The sequence below is a fragment of the Felis catus genome, chromosome A2 (genome assembly GCF_018350175.1).
Source record: "Felis catus isolate Fca126 chromosome A2, F.catus_Fca126_mat1.0, whole genome shotgun sequence".
In the NCBI taxonomy this organism is placed as follows: Eukaryota; Metazoa; Chordata; class Mammalia; order Carnivora; family Felidae; genus Felis; species Felis catus.
The window spans coordinates 58,477,329-58,492,219 of NC_058369.1; the positions used below are offsets into that span (position 1 = coordinate 58,477,329).

The 14,891-nt window shown below is 53.2% G+C and overlaps 1 protein-coding gene and 1 long non-coding RNA gene across 7 annotated transcripts in view; one reads left to right on the forward strand and one right to left on the reverse strand.

Annotated features, from left to right (window-relative positions):
- The window catches only part of MGLL (monoglyceride lipase), a 248,328-nt gene that overhangs the window by 216,849 nt on the left and 16,588 nt on the right, over positions 1-14,891 (forward strand). For 5 of the 6 annotated variants that reach the window (XM_045052040.1, XM_023250085.2, XM_023250083.2 and 2 more), the window contains 2 exons: positions 4,810-4,878; positions 9,995-10,084. In XM_045052040.1, coding sequence (XP_044907975.1) covers positions 4,810-4,878; positions 9,995-10,084 — 159 coding nt within the window. The remainder of the gene's footprint in view (positions 1-4,809; positions 4,879-9,994; positions 10,085-14,891) is intronic. The other variant, XM_023250082.2, reaches the window with a different exon arrangement.
- LOC123383799 lies at positions 746-6,575 on the reverse strand. Its single transcript, XR_006594016.1, has 2 exons — positions 5,750-6,575; positions 746-5,000 (listed from the first exon to the last, which is right to left on the reverse strand). It is a non-coding gene; the product is annotated as an uncharacterized LOC123383799 (long non-coding RNA).

Genomic DNA, 14,891 nt, shown 5'->3' on the forward strand with positions numbered 1-14,891 from the left:
GGTGAGGCTTCCCGTCAACATTAGGCTATTAGTAGTTAAGTTTTGGGCAAGTCAAAGTTACATACGATTTTAAACTGGACGGGGGGGTGCGGCGCCCCTAGCCCTCGAATTGTTCAAGGGTCAACTGTACCACCTAGAAGTAGAACAGGTGTTTTCTCTCCCTGAGAAAAGAGATGAAACCATTGTCTCAGCAGGACTGCTTGTTGGGAAGCTGGGGTGGGAATGTTATGGACCCACCTTTTGGGGGTTTAAGGAGAGCATAACTGAATGAGAGTGGAGAACCCAACCCTGTGGGTCCCAAGGAAAGGGTTGATCTCAGGTCAGCGCCCGGTGGGGCTGCTGCCTCCTGAGCCAGTTGTCGGACTCTCAAAGGGCTTGAAGGGAGGGGTGAGGGGTCACGAGGCCATGGGGGACTGGGCAGCCGTCAGCCCACAGCTTAACCCTACTTTCCCTGGCCTCACAGTCAAATGACAGCAGGGCCATTTAAATAATCGCCTTAGCTCTGATGCCTGCAATATTCTCCTGAGGACCCAGGCCAGGGAGCACAGTACAGGGAATGAAACCTTATAAAAATGTTTTCAAAGTGTTGCCTCCAGCCCACAGCCAGAGATGGGTTGGGAGGTCCCGTGTACAGGCGTTTGGTTAGATACAGAAAAACGTCACCAATTTGAAATGGGGACAGGCTAAGCAAGAGAGAAACCCGGAACTATCTGATAGTTTAACCAGAGAACAATGATTTACTCAATTTGCTGAAGAATAGAATTTTACTCCATTGTAAGGAAATCGCCACCCACTTACTGAAGTCAACTATCATGAGTAAATTTCAGTGCTGTGTGAGAGGACAACAGTGGAGGCAGAAGCCACCCTGGCGTGGAAAGAAATAAAGGTAATTCACAGAACCACAGGGAATGAACGCACAGATGGGCTACTTCCCGGTCATTTCAACACGCAAGAGGAGGCATGACCTCCTGGACAGCTCCTGCCAGGATTGTAACTCGAGGCCAAATCACTCAAGGGTCCTTGTCCAAGTAGAATAAGCAAGATCAGGACCACAGAGGAGCTGCATCCACGTGGTCTGATTCAGGAAGATTTCCTCAGTTCACTGAGTGTCAAACATGTGCTGTCCTGTGCTGTCCCGGGCGCTAGGGAGAGGTCGCAACCTTGTTCTGTGAACAGGGAACGCTGAGGCTGGCGCAGGGTGAGTGACTCCCCAGGATCGCACAGCTTGTGCGATTGATTTGAATCCGGGGTTGTCCATTCTCCATCTAGGATGTTTCCCCACAGAAGAAAATAGGCGTGTTCTGCCGTGGATGTTTTCCCTTAGAGACATGCTGGAGAGCGTGGGGCTTTCCGGATACAGTGCACAAGGGGGTCATGGTAGCAGGACCCGGAGGTGGGCCACAAGGCTTCCTCTCAGAGTCACTGGCGGAGGTGGAACTTCTGGGCGAGGCCACCGCCGTGACCTCTCCGAGCCCTGTGCTAATAGATCACCTTGTCACATCAGGAGCCAGCCATCCCTGGGGGGTGCTGGTCTCCTCTTATTAACCGAGACAAATTGGATTTCTTGTTGCCCCCAGACCTAAGGACACATCCTCCCCACCATGAAATCTGTTGCTGCCCCTGGGTCTTGGGCAATTTTGCCTGACGGACTCTGTGATTCATTTGCCTACCCGCCCCCAGATGACTTGATTACCCCGCACACATCTAGTCTTGTCTGACAACCTTCCTGAAAGAGTTTAGGAGAATCTCTGTTTAAAATTTAAACATCGTTAGAATATCACATTCATGTACTTCAAACTTTGAAAGATGAGGCTATGCAGCAAGCAGTCTCCCGGCCCAGAGGAGACAGACAGCCCGAGTGTCCATCTCTGCCCACGCACCCTCCATTCGTTCCTGTGTTTCACACAGATGAGAATACACCTCTCTGTGCTTTCTGTCGGCTTTGTTCTTTTGGTTTGCTTTTTTGTTTTTGTGGGTTTGGCTTTAATTTGGTTGTTTTACTTAGCGATACCTGTGTGGCTCCTTCCCCATCAGGTTTAAGGAGAAGAGCTCAGGATAGGTCCTGGGTTGGGTGAGGTCTGTGTGTTCTAACAAGTTCTCCGACACCACCCCCACCCGAGAAAACTGAGGCAGAGGAGCGGGCTTCCCAGGGCCAAGTCCTGGCCTCATGCCTCCTCTCCCAGAGCTCAGCCCGTGGACTGTTCCAAGGATTTATTTGATGGCACCAAACTCCTGCTGGAGAGATTCGCAAAAGCATCAAAGCAGGCAGCATGAGGCATCCGAGTCTTTGAGTATAGACAGGCATGTGGAAGATGACAGCCCCACCCCCTGGAATGTAAGAGCACTGGATCCCCCTGCCAGATACCCCCTCCCACACACACCGGACCCTGCACACATCTGGGTCTTACCTCTGTGTTCCCTTTTCAACAAGCTGGGGTATATTTAGCCTGGAGAACAGACAAGGAGGACAGAGGCTTCTGGCCCCCAAACACTGTCTGTGTTTAGAATGTGGTTGCATAAGGGAAGTAACAGCGGGAGAAATTTGGACACAACATCCAGTGTATCAGAATGAGTCTCGGCTGCTTATGAGGCCATTTCATGGGGACGGGCTCCATGTCCCAGACCCTGGGGGCATTAGGGCTGGAGTCGTTCCTGGGTGTAGAGGTGAAACCCTTGACTGCCCAGCTAGTACGGTGTGTGAGCTAGAGTTGGACGTCCTCACTTGGCCTTGCCCTGGGATAGCAGGCAGCAACGTGGGACAGATCACAGAGCCACTCCCTTCTCTGGGAGCGGGGGACACCCCAAATCCCCCTGGGCAGTGCCTAGGGTCAGGACAGGGGCTCAGCCTGCCAGGAGGGTAATCTTGTAAATGATCTTCCCTGCTTCTTGCCTGGACGCTGTCCCTTGGGGTCCAGGGTCAGGGATGCAGGAACCGGCCCAATGCTTCCAGATGCTTCTACTCCCTGTCAGCCAGGGCACCTGGCCAAGTAGAGAGAAGAGGGCCGCTATGAACCTTGCACACGGTGCATGATTCGTATTGTCTCATTTCCTTTCTGTCACCACCCAGTAAGGAGAGAAAACCATTCCCAATTTACAGACAAGGAAACAGGCCAATTGTCTTGCTCAAGGTCAGCTTGTGCCCCAGCTCAGACCAGAGAGCAAAGCAGGATGCTCCCTTTACCCCGAAACATGCCTAAGGTCAGCTTCCCTTGACTTTAGCCCAGTTCTCATCTGTTTTTAGTCACTAGGCTCCAAAAGGCCCTTGGGGGAGTGGAGGGGAAAAGGGCAGGAGCATGGGAAATTGCCACTCTTTCAAACATATTTAAAGTTAGATCCAGGGGCCAGGACTTAAACTGTGGTCATGAACTGGCCCATGAATCTGGCAGCTACGAGGCACCTTGGGGAGTTGTTACCTCTCTCCTGTAGGTGCCTGCGCCTGTCGTAGCTGGGGTTCAGACTTCTAAAATATTTTTTTAACGTTTATTTATTTTTGAGACAGAGAGAGACAGAGCATGAACAGGGGAGGGTCAGAGAGAGAGGGAAACACAGCATCTGAAACAGGCTCCAGGCTCTAAACTGTCAGCACAGAGCCTGCTGCGGGGCTCGAACTCACGGACCACGAGATCATGACCTGAGCCAAAGTTGGATGCTTTACCGACTGAGCCATGGGGTTCAGACGTCTAAACACTTGGCATTCAAGGAATGAGTCATCTCCCCCCCCCCCACATCTCTGGGGAGCCCCTGCTATGTGTCAGGCATTGGGCATTCAGCAGTGAACAGGTACTCGATCCTCCCCAGCTTGGCCTGCAGAAAAGGCACGGGGCACTTTCTAGTCTTGGCAGGTCTGACGGTGCACTCCCTCCACCAAGAAATTCTGGGCCGACCCTTGCATGGGTGTCACCCTCACAAAAGACCTGGAGTTTTGGCCCCTTTTGCACAGGTCAACTTGCTGGAGCCACTTCAGAAGATAGTGATTAGAATTCCCTCCCTCATGTCAAGTCTTTCACGGGCAGAAGCTTAAAAATGATCTTAGGGAGCCATTAAATCCTTTTGGATCAATAAAGGCATTTGTGCAAATCACTACTGTTTAAAGTGATGGGCACTGCACTTAATCCAGGAATGCCCCAAGGGCATGTCAAGGCCCGGTGACACGCTCTGGTCCCTCACTCATCAGGAGATGGGCCTCACTTCTGGGAGAGTTGTCCTTTTTTGTGGGTGCACTAACTTGGGGTTCTGGCCGTGACCGTGATGCCTGTGGCAAAGCTGCCAGTCACATACTTTTCCTGAAGTCTTCATTTGGAACAGCATCAGTAAGTGCTCTCTCTTCAGTCAACCAGCAAGGATTTGTTGAGCTTCTCCTGGGGCCAGAAAGCAGTAGGGCAGTTAGAGTTGAGCCCTGTGGGAACCAGGTTTTGGGTAACCCCCACAGCGGCCCTTAGAACTTTGTTTCATTGTCCCCATTTGACAGATGGAGAAGCTGAGGACCACAGACTTTCTTGGTGATTCAGAACCAGAGTTCGAATCCAAATTTGCCTGGCTTCCAGTCTCCTGTTTCCAGGGCTGGGGTCTGGTAACTTTGTGCCCATTATCTGTAGGTCCCGGCCCCCCGCCCCCCAATTATCCTCCAGTGATGAGACTTGGGGTCCCTGCTAAACCAGCACCACTGGGGGCTCTAAGGTGGCACAAACCTGACTTCACCTGCGAGGGTCATTTTGTGTGTGTGTGGGGGGGGGGTCTCACATCAAGGGAGGCCGTCTGCAGTTGCCCCTCCCCTGAGCTGGATCCGAGGCTCTCTCCACACTCCCACAGGATTATCCGAAGAGCATGGTCAAAATGGCGACGAGAGTGGCATTCTCTTCAATTTCAACTTCTTATTGGGTGAGCCGCACCCCTCCCCGGCACCTCTGTCGGCTTCCTTTGCCTACCCTTGGGAGCAGGTGCGGGGCTCTCCCGGCGGACGGTGGAGGCTTAGGGAGCTCATGGTGGGAAGCAGCAGCAGCCTGGACAAAATTGATCCTCAGGGAGTGGGGTCTCTCAGACTCTTTCCACCCCAACTGTCCTTACTCCGTGACCCTCCCTTACCTCATACGCCCTCCTCAGCCCTCCTGGCTTCCTGCGTCACCACAATCAACCCGCTGCCCCTGCTTATTAGTTCTTTCTGCCCCACCTCACACTTTCCTCCCCCCATTAGCCATTAGGCTAATGAAATAAACAACCCCTAAAAGAACAGCAGGGAAAGGGCATACCTTTTGCAACTGTTCAAAGCATCCTGCCCCTGCATCCTTCTCGGATGCCGGGAGCAGGGGTGGGGGGAGGAAGAGGCTAAAGCACCTGATTCTTTTGGTTTTTGTGGGTTTTTTTAAGCCATAGTATCGTCATCAAAAGATTTGCCTCTACCCAGTTTCGTCTTGTTAGAAATGTGGTTTGGAAGTTACCACGCAGCTTTAGAAAAAGAGCTGAGGGTCAGGGCCGTCCACACATCCCTGTCTTTCATCACAGCTCCTTCAAAAGGGCAGCGTACCCTTCAGAGACGTCTGTGTGGCACCCCCAACCCTGTCCTAACTGGGAGAAGACAAGAACACTTTCTCGACTCTGGCTGCATGCTGGAATCACCCAGGGAACTTAAAACACACACACACACACACACACACACACACACACACACAATTATTGACGCCAGGGCCCCACCTGCCAGCTTCCCAACCTCAGGGCACACAAGAACACCCTGGGGTCCGGTAAAAATGCAGACCTTGATCCGACAGGCCAGAGTCTCCAGGAGCTGTTGGTGCTGCTGGTCTGAGGACCACGCGTAGAGCAGGGAGGCCATGAAAAATCAGGAAGGGATAGGGCCGGATGGGGGCATCGCGCCCGCTACCAGTACGCTAATGGGACGGAAGGAACAGAGGGTTCAATCAAAGGTGCTACCTTCCTGGGAAAGCATGGTGCCACAAGTCACTTCAAGGGAATCCCTGAAGTCAAGTCTCTTTCCCTGAGCCTGCCCTTTGAATAGTGTGTCTGGCCCAGGCCTCTCCGCGGACTCTCCCTGGTGTCAACTCACACCCAGGGCTTAGCACTCTCTCCACACCAAGCCCCTGCAGGACTGAACAGAGAAAGGGTGGCAATATCTGTACCCTGTGTTCCTGGAGGTGTCTGCCCCCTCATCTGGGTCTGTGACCGAATCCCCAGTCCTCCTTGCTCCAGCACCAGTGTCTTCCATGGCACTCTACCCCGGGAGCTTTGTTGTCATGAGCTGGTCCTTTTAGGCGCATTGGTCCATCCTGAGCCCACCAGCTCCAGCGCCCTCAGAGCGGCAAGAGGGGCCACTGCCCTGGGAGTCCTGGTGGAGGGAAGCATACGGCTAGACAGTCCAGTGGCCCAGCCTCCTCCAGTCCTGAGCCACGATATCATCATCCTGGCCGTGTCTCGCCGGCTCGTTCTTTGGGCGATCACGCCTTGGGCAGCTACAGGAGGAGGCAGTCTCCCCAGCATTTGGCTTACGGTACTCTGATGGGGGAGGAGCAGCAGCCAGCTGATCTGCCCTTAACTCTTTACTTTCCTCCAGAGACCAAAGCCTGGCATTGTCCATTTTGTGCAAAGCAAATACTTCCCCAGAAATGGCCTTCCTCTTTTTTGTTTGTTTTTTTTCCCCCTACAACTCTGTTTTCCTAAAAGCTCTCTTTTGCTGCAGAAAGCCCTGTTAGGAGAAAGACAAGTGCTCACTCGGAGAGAGGACTGTCATCCTCTCCTGAGATAGAGTCCCTCCTGGCCCTCTTGTCCTCAGCCTTGTGAACCCAAAGCAAGGATGCTTCGAACAAGAGCCCTGCCTTTTCTGACCCTTGTCAAGCCTAAACTGTCAGCATCTTGTGCTGGAAATAAGGATCTTGGCATTTTGGAGTATAAATATTTTGGTTTAAGAGGCACCAGTGGATGGGGCACCTGGTGGCTCAGCCAGTTGAGCGTCTGACCCTTGATTTCGGCTCGAGTCGTGGTCTCGTGGTTGTGAGATCGAGCCCAGCATTGGGCTCCATGCTGGCAGCACAGAGCCTGCTTGGGACTCTCTCTCTCTCTCTCTCTCTCTCTCTCTCTCTCTCTCTCCGCTCCTCCCTCACCCTCTCTCTCTCTCTCTCAAAATAAATAAACTTAAAAAAAAAAAAAGCACCAGTGGCAGGAGCACAGATTCAAAGATAAAGGTAAGTCTGTGTCTTCACCAATGGCTGGCATCTGTGTGCCCAGGTCTGTGCAGAATCAGGTGATGGGCCACAAAGCATAAATTGTTGGCAAATGAGGAAGCTGGTGGTGGGCTTAGGAGCATTAGAATGTGTGTTGTGCAGTCTCTGTCCTTCACTTCTGTTGCAGGGTGGGTGCCAAGGTGCTGTGCCCCTGGCCCTTTTCCTGGCCACTGGCCATCTCCTCTGGGAACGGGTAGGAAACCGAATGGCAGAAAACCAGTGGTGTCTTTGAGAAGGCTGGGCCAGACCGCACAGGCACCCAGGCCAGACGTGTCTGGCCACTCCTAGGTGTGGCAGGGTCACACACGGTCAACTGTCAGCCGTCCTGTCCATTCAGGGAGCTGCGTCAAGAGTCACTGAGGACAGCAAAACATCTAGACGCCAGTTCTGCAAACTCTGGGAGGCACATTAAGTTCCGCCCTAATAATGTGGCCTTCGGGCCACTACTGCTGGAGGAAATAAGTCCTGGCAAGTCCACCCTTCCAAAGCACCAGGAGCCCAGTGAACACAGCCCATCACCTCCCTGCCTGTGGCAGTCACCCCTTATCTGCTGTGGTTTCTGTGCATTGAAACATGTATTTAACCTTTGAAAGCACAGATCCCAGCTCCTGAATTTAGATTCCCTGAGGGACCTCCAGTTCCTGTAGTTCATAGGCATTGGGTCCGTGTTTAGAAACACCCAAACTCTCTCCTTCCTCAGAGCCCCCAGAGCTCTGTCCAAGCCCTCCTGGTCCTGTGCGTGTCCATGGAGCTGACCCACAGCCCCACCTATCTCTTGACCCCGCCCAACGGGTCATGTCCATCCCATGAGGCTACAGACTGTGTGGCTGAGCACTTACCCAGGGCTCCCAGTTGGATTTCCTTGTATCGCTACACTAGACTGTCACAAGTCGGCTCAGGGCTTGGCCTACTGCCTGGCACGTGGATGGCGGTGAGTTGACATGCACGGGGTTTGCTGGCCTGGACAGCAGGCGTGGGGTGCAGGGAGCCAGGCTGGTCTTGGAGGCAGCGAGCTGCCATCCTTGCCTGAAACGCAGAGAGCTGAGCGTGTGGATTTCACAGTAGTGTCACGCACCCGGACTCCTTCAGGACCAGAGCCTTTTTGCTTCTGTGCCTGATCCCTGGCCGTCTGACAGACCGTGTGAGGTTATATCCTGCTTGTACAGCCTGAGGACATAGGATGTTTTAATCCTTTTTTTTTAAGGTTTTATTTATTTTGAGATAGGGAGCGTGAGTGGGGGAGGGACAGAGAGAGAAGGGGGAGAGAGAATCCCAAGGAGGCTCCACGCGGTCAGCGCAGAGCCCGATGAGGGGCTCGATCTCAGGAGCTGTGAGATCATGACCTGAGCGGAAGTCGGATGCTCAACCGACGGAGCCACCCAGGCGCCCCCATAGGACGTTTTGTAGTTCTGAGTGTTAAGGGGGTTGAGGAGCACAGCGCCCGTGTCGGCACAGGGAGTCTCAGTGGCCGCTGTTTGGGGTCACGCACAGGCAAGGTTAGACCACCAGTTACATTTGTACAGACAGAGATAGAGTAATGAAGGGCAGGGACATGAAAGGAAAGAGTGGTCTGGCTCAGGCCCTCACCCCCATCCCAGCTGACCGCGTGGTGTGGGGCTTAGCCTGTTTCCTTATCTGTCAAATGAGGATGAACCCTGACCTCATGGCGTCTGTCAGGATTGAAAGACCGAGCACCTAGAGCTGTGTGCCACACACCAAAGATTGCCGCTCGGCAGATATTAGCGCCCTTGCCCTCATCGAGGGCACAAAGGGCCATCGCTCCTTAGCTCCGTGATGTGTGCCTTCGACACAGACCGAGAATTCGCCACTCGCCACCTTGCCTGCCGTCCTGATTTCAGCGTTTCACAGCTCGCTTGTGGGATCGCACCTGTCACCCCTGAGTGTCTGTGCGCCACGCAGAAATGAGAACGGCCCCCCTCTCTCTGCAGGCAGACATGTGACATCAGGCTCACACTGTTCCTGGGTGAACACCAGATCCTGCAGGAGAGATGGGATGGGGAGGGAGGATTGTACCCGCATCGGGGTCAAGTTCAGGGAGCATGGATTAAGCACCTACTGTGTGCCTGGTGCTTCTGCACACAGTGGTCCTCTGGGGGGAGCACCATTAGCAGCTAAGGAAACAGAGGGTCTGTGATGTTCAGATCTCGTGCCTGAGTGCACAAGACAGCACAGCCAGGGATCAGATCGGGTCTCTTTCCCTCTGCCATGCTTCTCCTAATCAGGCTGGTTAGCCATTTCTGTTTCCCTCCGGGAGAAGCCAAGGCAGTCAACAGATTCTTTCTGATCAGAGCAGTTTCCTCCAGGGCCTTCTGAGCTATCCTGCCTCACAGGTGATCTGGGTGATTCTGCTCCTGCTTTATATTTTTAGGATCCCCAGAGAAGGGACTCACGCAGAAGAACTCAGCTAGGCAGCTCCTGCAAAGAATTCAAAATTACAACGGGTGGATGACTGGGGAGGGCGACCGCACAGGATCCGGAGCAGGCAAAAATTAGACACGGCGTTCCTACCGTCAGCCATGGTGGCCCACCTCCCGCCCTGCTCACCCACGGCGGATCCAAGCCAGACTAACTAGAGGCCGGCTGAATCAGAGCAGGGGCAGTCCTAGGGTGTTGAGCCTTGGGAAGCGAACCTGGCTGATGTTCAGCTTGGGCGTCACTTTCCTTAATTTATCGTAAACTGTCCCGTGGGCAGAGCTGGGCACAGATCCCACTGAGCTCAAACCCTTGTTTTCCTTTCCCGCCAGGTCTTTGCTGCGAAAATTCTCAACCTTGTCCTGCCAAACATGTCCCTGGGCCCAATCGACTCCAGCATGCTCTCTCGGAATAAGACGGAGGTGAGAGTGTTTCTGAAAACCTGGGGAGAGCCGAGGCTGGGGAGGGACTGAAGGCAGCAGCCCCTGGTTGGAAAAGCTGCGTTCTAGATCTGTCCGTGGCTTTCTGCCACCCTGTCACTAAGGCCCTTCGTGAAATGATGGGGATATAGAGATGCAGGAGGTGCCATGTGGCATCAGGACTGGGTGGGAAAGGACAGGTGCTAGGGATACCTGAGCTGTGCCCTGAACATAAGGAGCAAACCGGATGAAGTTGCGTGAATCAGCCAGGGCTCTTGTGGCTGCAAGTGACAGAAACCCAAAGCAAAGTGATTCAAGCAAAAAGAGGGATTTATTGATGAATGGAACTAAAGCCTTTCAGGCATGGCTGGATCCAGGGGCTCAGAAGTCTTGTTCACTGTCTGTGGCTCCCCAGCTCTTATATCCCCTAGTTTGGCTTCATTCCCAGGCAAACTTTCCCCAAGTGGAAGCAGAGGCGGCCACCAGCAGCTTTCCTAAGCAACTGCAGCAGAAAGATAGACCGTTGCAAAGCCAACAAACGTGTCAGGGCTGATTGTTATTGGCTGACTGTCCAGCAAAAGGGGTGGGTCAACCCCACCCAACTTCACGGACTCCGCATAGAGAAGGGCAATTTCTGGGGGGCCAATTGGGATGATGGTAGCAGATTGGATTCAGGCCAGGCCAAGAGTCATACGTCTGTGTGTTGGGAGGTGGGAGCTGGTGCAGGAGCTGAAGGGGGTTCAAGAGGAAGAGGGTTCCTGGTAGAGGTCACCGTGCCAGTAAAGTCCTCATTTGAAGGGAGGGCAGCCCATTTACTGTGGTTCAGCCACAACACAGAGGGCAGCAGGTGAGCAGCAAGGGGTAAACTGAGGTCAGATCATAAGGCACGTCGTGAACCCCTTCTCATGGGGGCCAACGCCCTGCCCGAAACACGTCACAGCCCCCCCAAGCAGAGCTGTGCTACTATTTTTAAAAGCAAAACCCGCCGAAAGAAGCCCAGGAAGAAAAGGTAAGGTGGCCTTGAGAGACAGGGGCTGGGGGTTATGCCATCTGGTTGATGTCACCACCTCTGGGACCAGGCACCGAGGTCAGCAGGGACAAAAGGTCAAGGTCAACTCACGTGCCTGAGATACCGGGCCAGAGTGTAGTCCAAAACCCCAGAGATTTGGGTTGGTCTATTAAGGTTCAGCGAGCTGGCTCACTTCCCAGGTAGCTGAAGCCCAGCACCTTGCAACCTGCTTTTGATTGGGCCCTTGTGTTGTGTGCCAGGCCGGTGCTATGTGCCCTTCCAGCCGCACGGCAGCCCCATGTTGCAGATGAGCCGGCTGGGACTGGGCAGGTCCAGAGGATTTGCCTGGGCCCACCCGCTGGAGGGGCTGGCCTGAGAGCTTAGGTGGGTGTGGTCCCCAACCTGCTCTGTCAGTGGGGGCAAGGACCCCTGTGGCTTATAGCCCGTGGACAGCGGGCAACCCTGGGCATCTGAAAGATACTGGAATTGTCTTCAGGATTAAGCAAATCATTTTACCACTCTTCTGCCTAGTTTCCCCTCTTGCCTTAGGAATTTGAAATCATGGGATCATCGGCTCCCCGAGGACCCTGGAAAATAGAGCAGGGTGCTGTGGTATTCCAGTGGCTGTTCCTGAGACCTGAGCACCCAGACTCTAGTGTCATTATTAAATGTGACCTGCTGGCCCTCTCAGCCACTCAGAGGGCATGACTAATTGGAAACACTCCGCAATGTGTGGGAGGGAGAACTCTTGATCAAGAGTCTGGCTCCCGGGCCTCTGAGGGCCACCTGTTTATGAATGACACCAGTGAGAGACCCTAGGTGGTAGGGATGGGGAGGTACCTGTAGGATGTCATGGGGGTCCCATCCACCCAAGTTATCCACATTCCTTGGAAATTTTTAGTCTAATTTTTAAAATGCACAGTGCCCCCCAAAGCCACATTTTGGGGCCAGATTTGACCCACCAGGATCAAAGAGTATTTGAGTAAAGAAAATAAAATCTAGGGGCGCCTGGGTGGTTCCATCGGTTGGGTGTCCGACTTCAGCCCAGGTCATGATCCCACAGTTCGTGGGTTTAAGCCCTGCGTCGGGCTCTGTGCTGACAGCTCAGAGCCTGGAGCCTGCTTTGAATTCTGTGTCTCCCTCTCTCTCTGCCCCTTCCTTACTCACACTCTATCTCTCTCTGTCTCCCAAAAATAAATAAACATTGAAAAAAAAAGTAAAAAAAAAAAAAAAAAAAAAAAAAGAAAAGAAAATTTCAAAAGGCCAATCTATATAGTCAAAAGGCACCACCACTTTGGGACCCAGAAACACCAAAGTCAAACTCATGCTGTTTGGTTTAATCCTGATGTGCATGGGTGAGATCAACATTAACCCCATTTCACAGATAAGGAAACTGAGGCTCAGGGGTTACATAGGGGTCTAATTTGTCCAAAGTGGCCTACCTCACCAGGGCCAGAGCTGAACCCATCTGATTCAGAAGCCCATGCCTGGCTGCTTCCTTCCAGCTACTATTTACAGTCACTACATTCTTTTTCCTGTCTTACAGTCACTGGTGCCCACAGCCCGTGGGGGGGGCCACTGCCCTGTGTGCAGGATTCACTTTGTGAGGGGATCCGAGGGGGCAGGGGCTCCTCCACCAGCAGGCATCCCGAATAATGGCTCTGGCTTGAATGTGCATTCTCTAGCAAAACCAATTATCTTTGCCTCTGCTGTGCTAGTACAACAGTGAGAGACAGAGAGAAAGAGAGAGAGAGGGGACGCCCCCTTTGACATCTTTGAGATGAAACATCCAGGTGCAAATCCAAATTGTTTATCTTACCACCTGAAGGTACTTGGGCAAAAACAGGAAGGGAAAAAAAAAAAAGATAACGAAGTGATTCCGAACCCTCTTTGTGATTCCGAACCCTCTTTGTTTAAAAGTGGTAAATTTCGGAGCTTCTATCTCATTTTTGAAATAGTGGAAAATTCCATTGAAGGCCTTACAAAAGCCGGGAGTCGGGTGTGAACGTGGAGCCAGCACCCCTCATTTCTCAGGTTTCTGACCACTCAGACAAGAGAAGTGATTCTTTTTTTTTTTTTAAACGTTTTAATTATTTTTGAGACAGAGAGAGACAGAGCTTGAACAGGGGAGGGTCAGAGAGGGAGGGAGACACAGAATCTGAAACAGGCTCCGGGCTCTGAGCTGTCAGCACAGAGCCCGACGCAGGGCTCGAACTCGCAGACCGCGAGATCATGACCTGAGCTGAAGTCGGACGCTTAACCGACTGAGCCACCCAGGTACCCCAGAGAGAGGTGATTCTTTAGAAACGCGGAAACATTTCCCTGCTGGGAAGCCTCCCAGGAAGGCAGGACGGTGGTCAGCCCGAAAGCTGGACTCCAGTTGGAATAAACAAGGAGCGAGCGGTTCCATTCCTTGGTGCAGAGAACCAGTCCCTCTGCTTGTCGCCACTCAGAGGCTCTCTTTGAACATTCTGCTGAGCCTTAAAAATAGCAACGCCCAGGGGGAAAATGTGTTCAGAAAAGGCACCTCCTCGGATCTAACATCAGGGTGTCTTCAGGCACATCTTTAGCTAAGATATTTCCCATGGAACCCCGCGGCTCTAAAAGCCCCAGAAAGAAAAGAAACGTTGGCCTGACAAGCTTACTATAAAGCAGGACCCGGTGGAAGGAGCCACGGGCTCTGGGAAGATTTGGAAGTCTGTCTCTGGGGAAGCAGGCTGGATCTGTCGTTGGAATGTCAAAAGCACAGTGTTTGTGTGGGTTTTGCCCACCCAGGCCCGTTAGCATGACACCCCTCGCGAACCAACATCCCTCACGGCCACCAGCCCACGGAGGCACGTTCTCCCAGCGCGTGCAAAGCCTTCTGGGAATGAAGGCCGAAAATGCCTCGTGTTGTCTCGATACTGGCCAGTGTGTGACTGTCGTACCCTTCTTCTGTGTCAGACGCCCTAGCCCTTCTGTCCGGCCACATCTCCCGGAAGTCAGTCTTCTTACCAGTATTTGCATTTGTGGAAACTTGGGCCCAGAGAGGGCGAGTCACTTACCCAAGGACACACAGCCACTAAGTAAGGGTTTGAGCCCAGATCGCTCTACTCTGAGCCAAGTGCCCTTGGCACTAAATTCCTGAGAACAAAGAAGTTGCCACTTGGGCATTTTTTATGTTTGTCTACATGGTTAGCATCCTTGGTCAGAACACTGGAGTGCTGCCATATATATTCATCATTCCGCCCTCAACAGTGGGTTCTTCAGAATGTGATGAATCCCTCCCACTCTGAGAAGCCTTGAATGTTCTAAATAGTTCTCAGGCCAAAGGCACTGGGGCAAGAGGTGAAGAGGGGAGGTGGCCGATGATCTCCTCACACCCTCGAGCCCCCGACCGCCCCCGCCCCCGACTGCACAGAGACAGAACGCACCGCTTTTTCTGAGCTGTGTCCTTCAGCCTGTGAACTGGTGGAGACTGGGAAAAAGCAGTGGCTGCAATTCCGAGCATACCCTCAAGGCGGCGCATCCGCTGTTTGTACACAGAGGCCTTGTGTCTTCTGAACTAAGTCTGTTTTCTCGCAACGTGCTGGCTGCCCTCGGAGCGCATCCTGGCGAGTTGGCACTCACGCCGGCAGGGCCAGATGGTGAGATCCAGGCGCCCAGAGAGCTGTGGGGAGTGACCAGCTCTCTTCCTGTCTTTCCTCCAGGTGGGCGCCTCTCCAGACCCCCACCCAGCACTTCAGAGGCGCCCAGCGCTGAGGATGAGGCTCCCCAGCTCTTCTTGTCTGCACGCTTCCCACCCCCGCCCGCAGGGAGGCT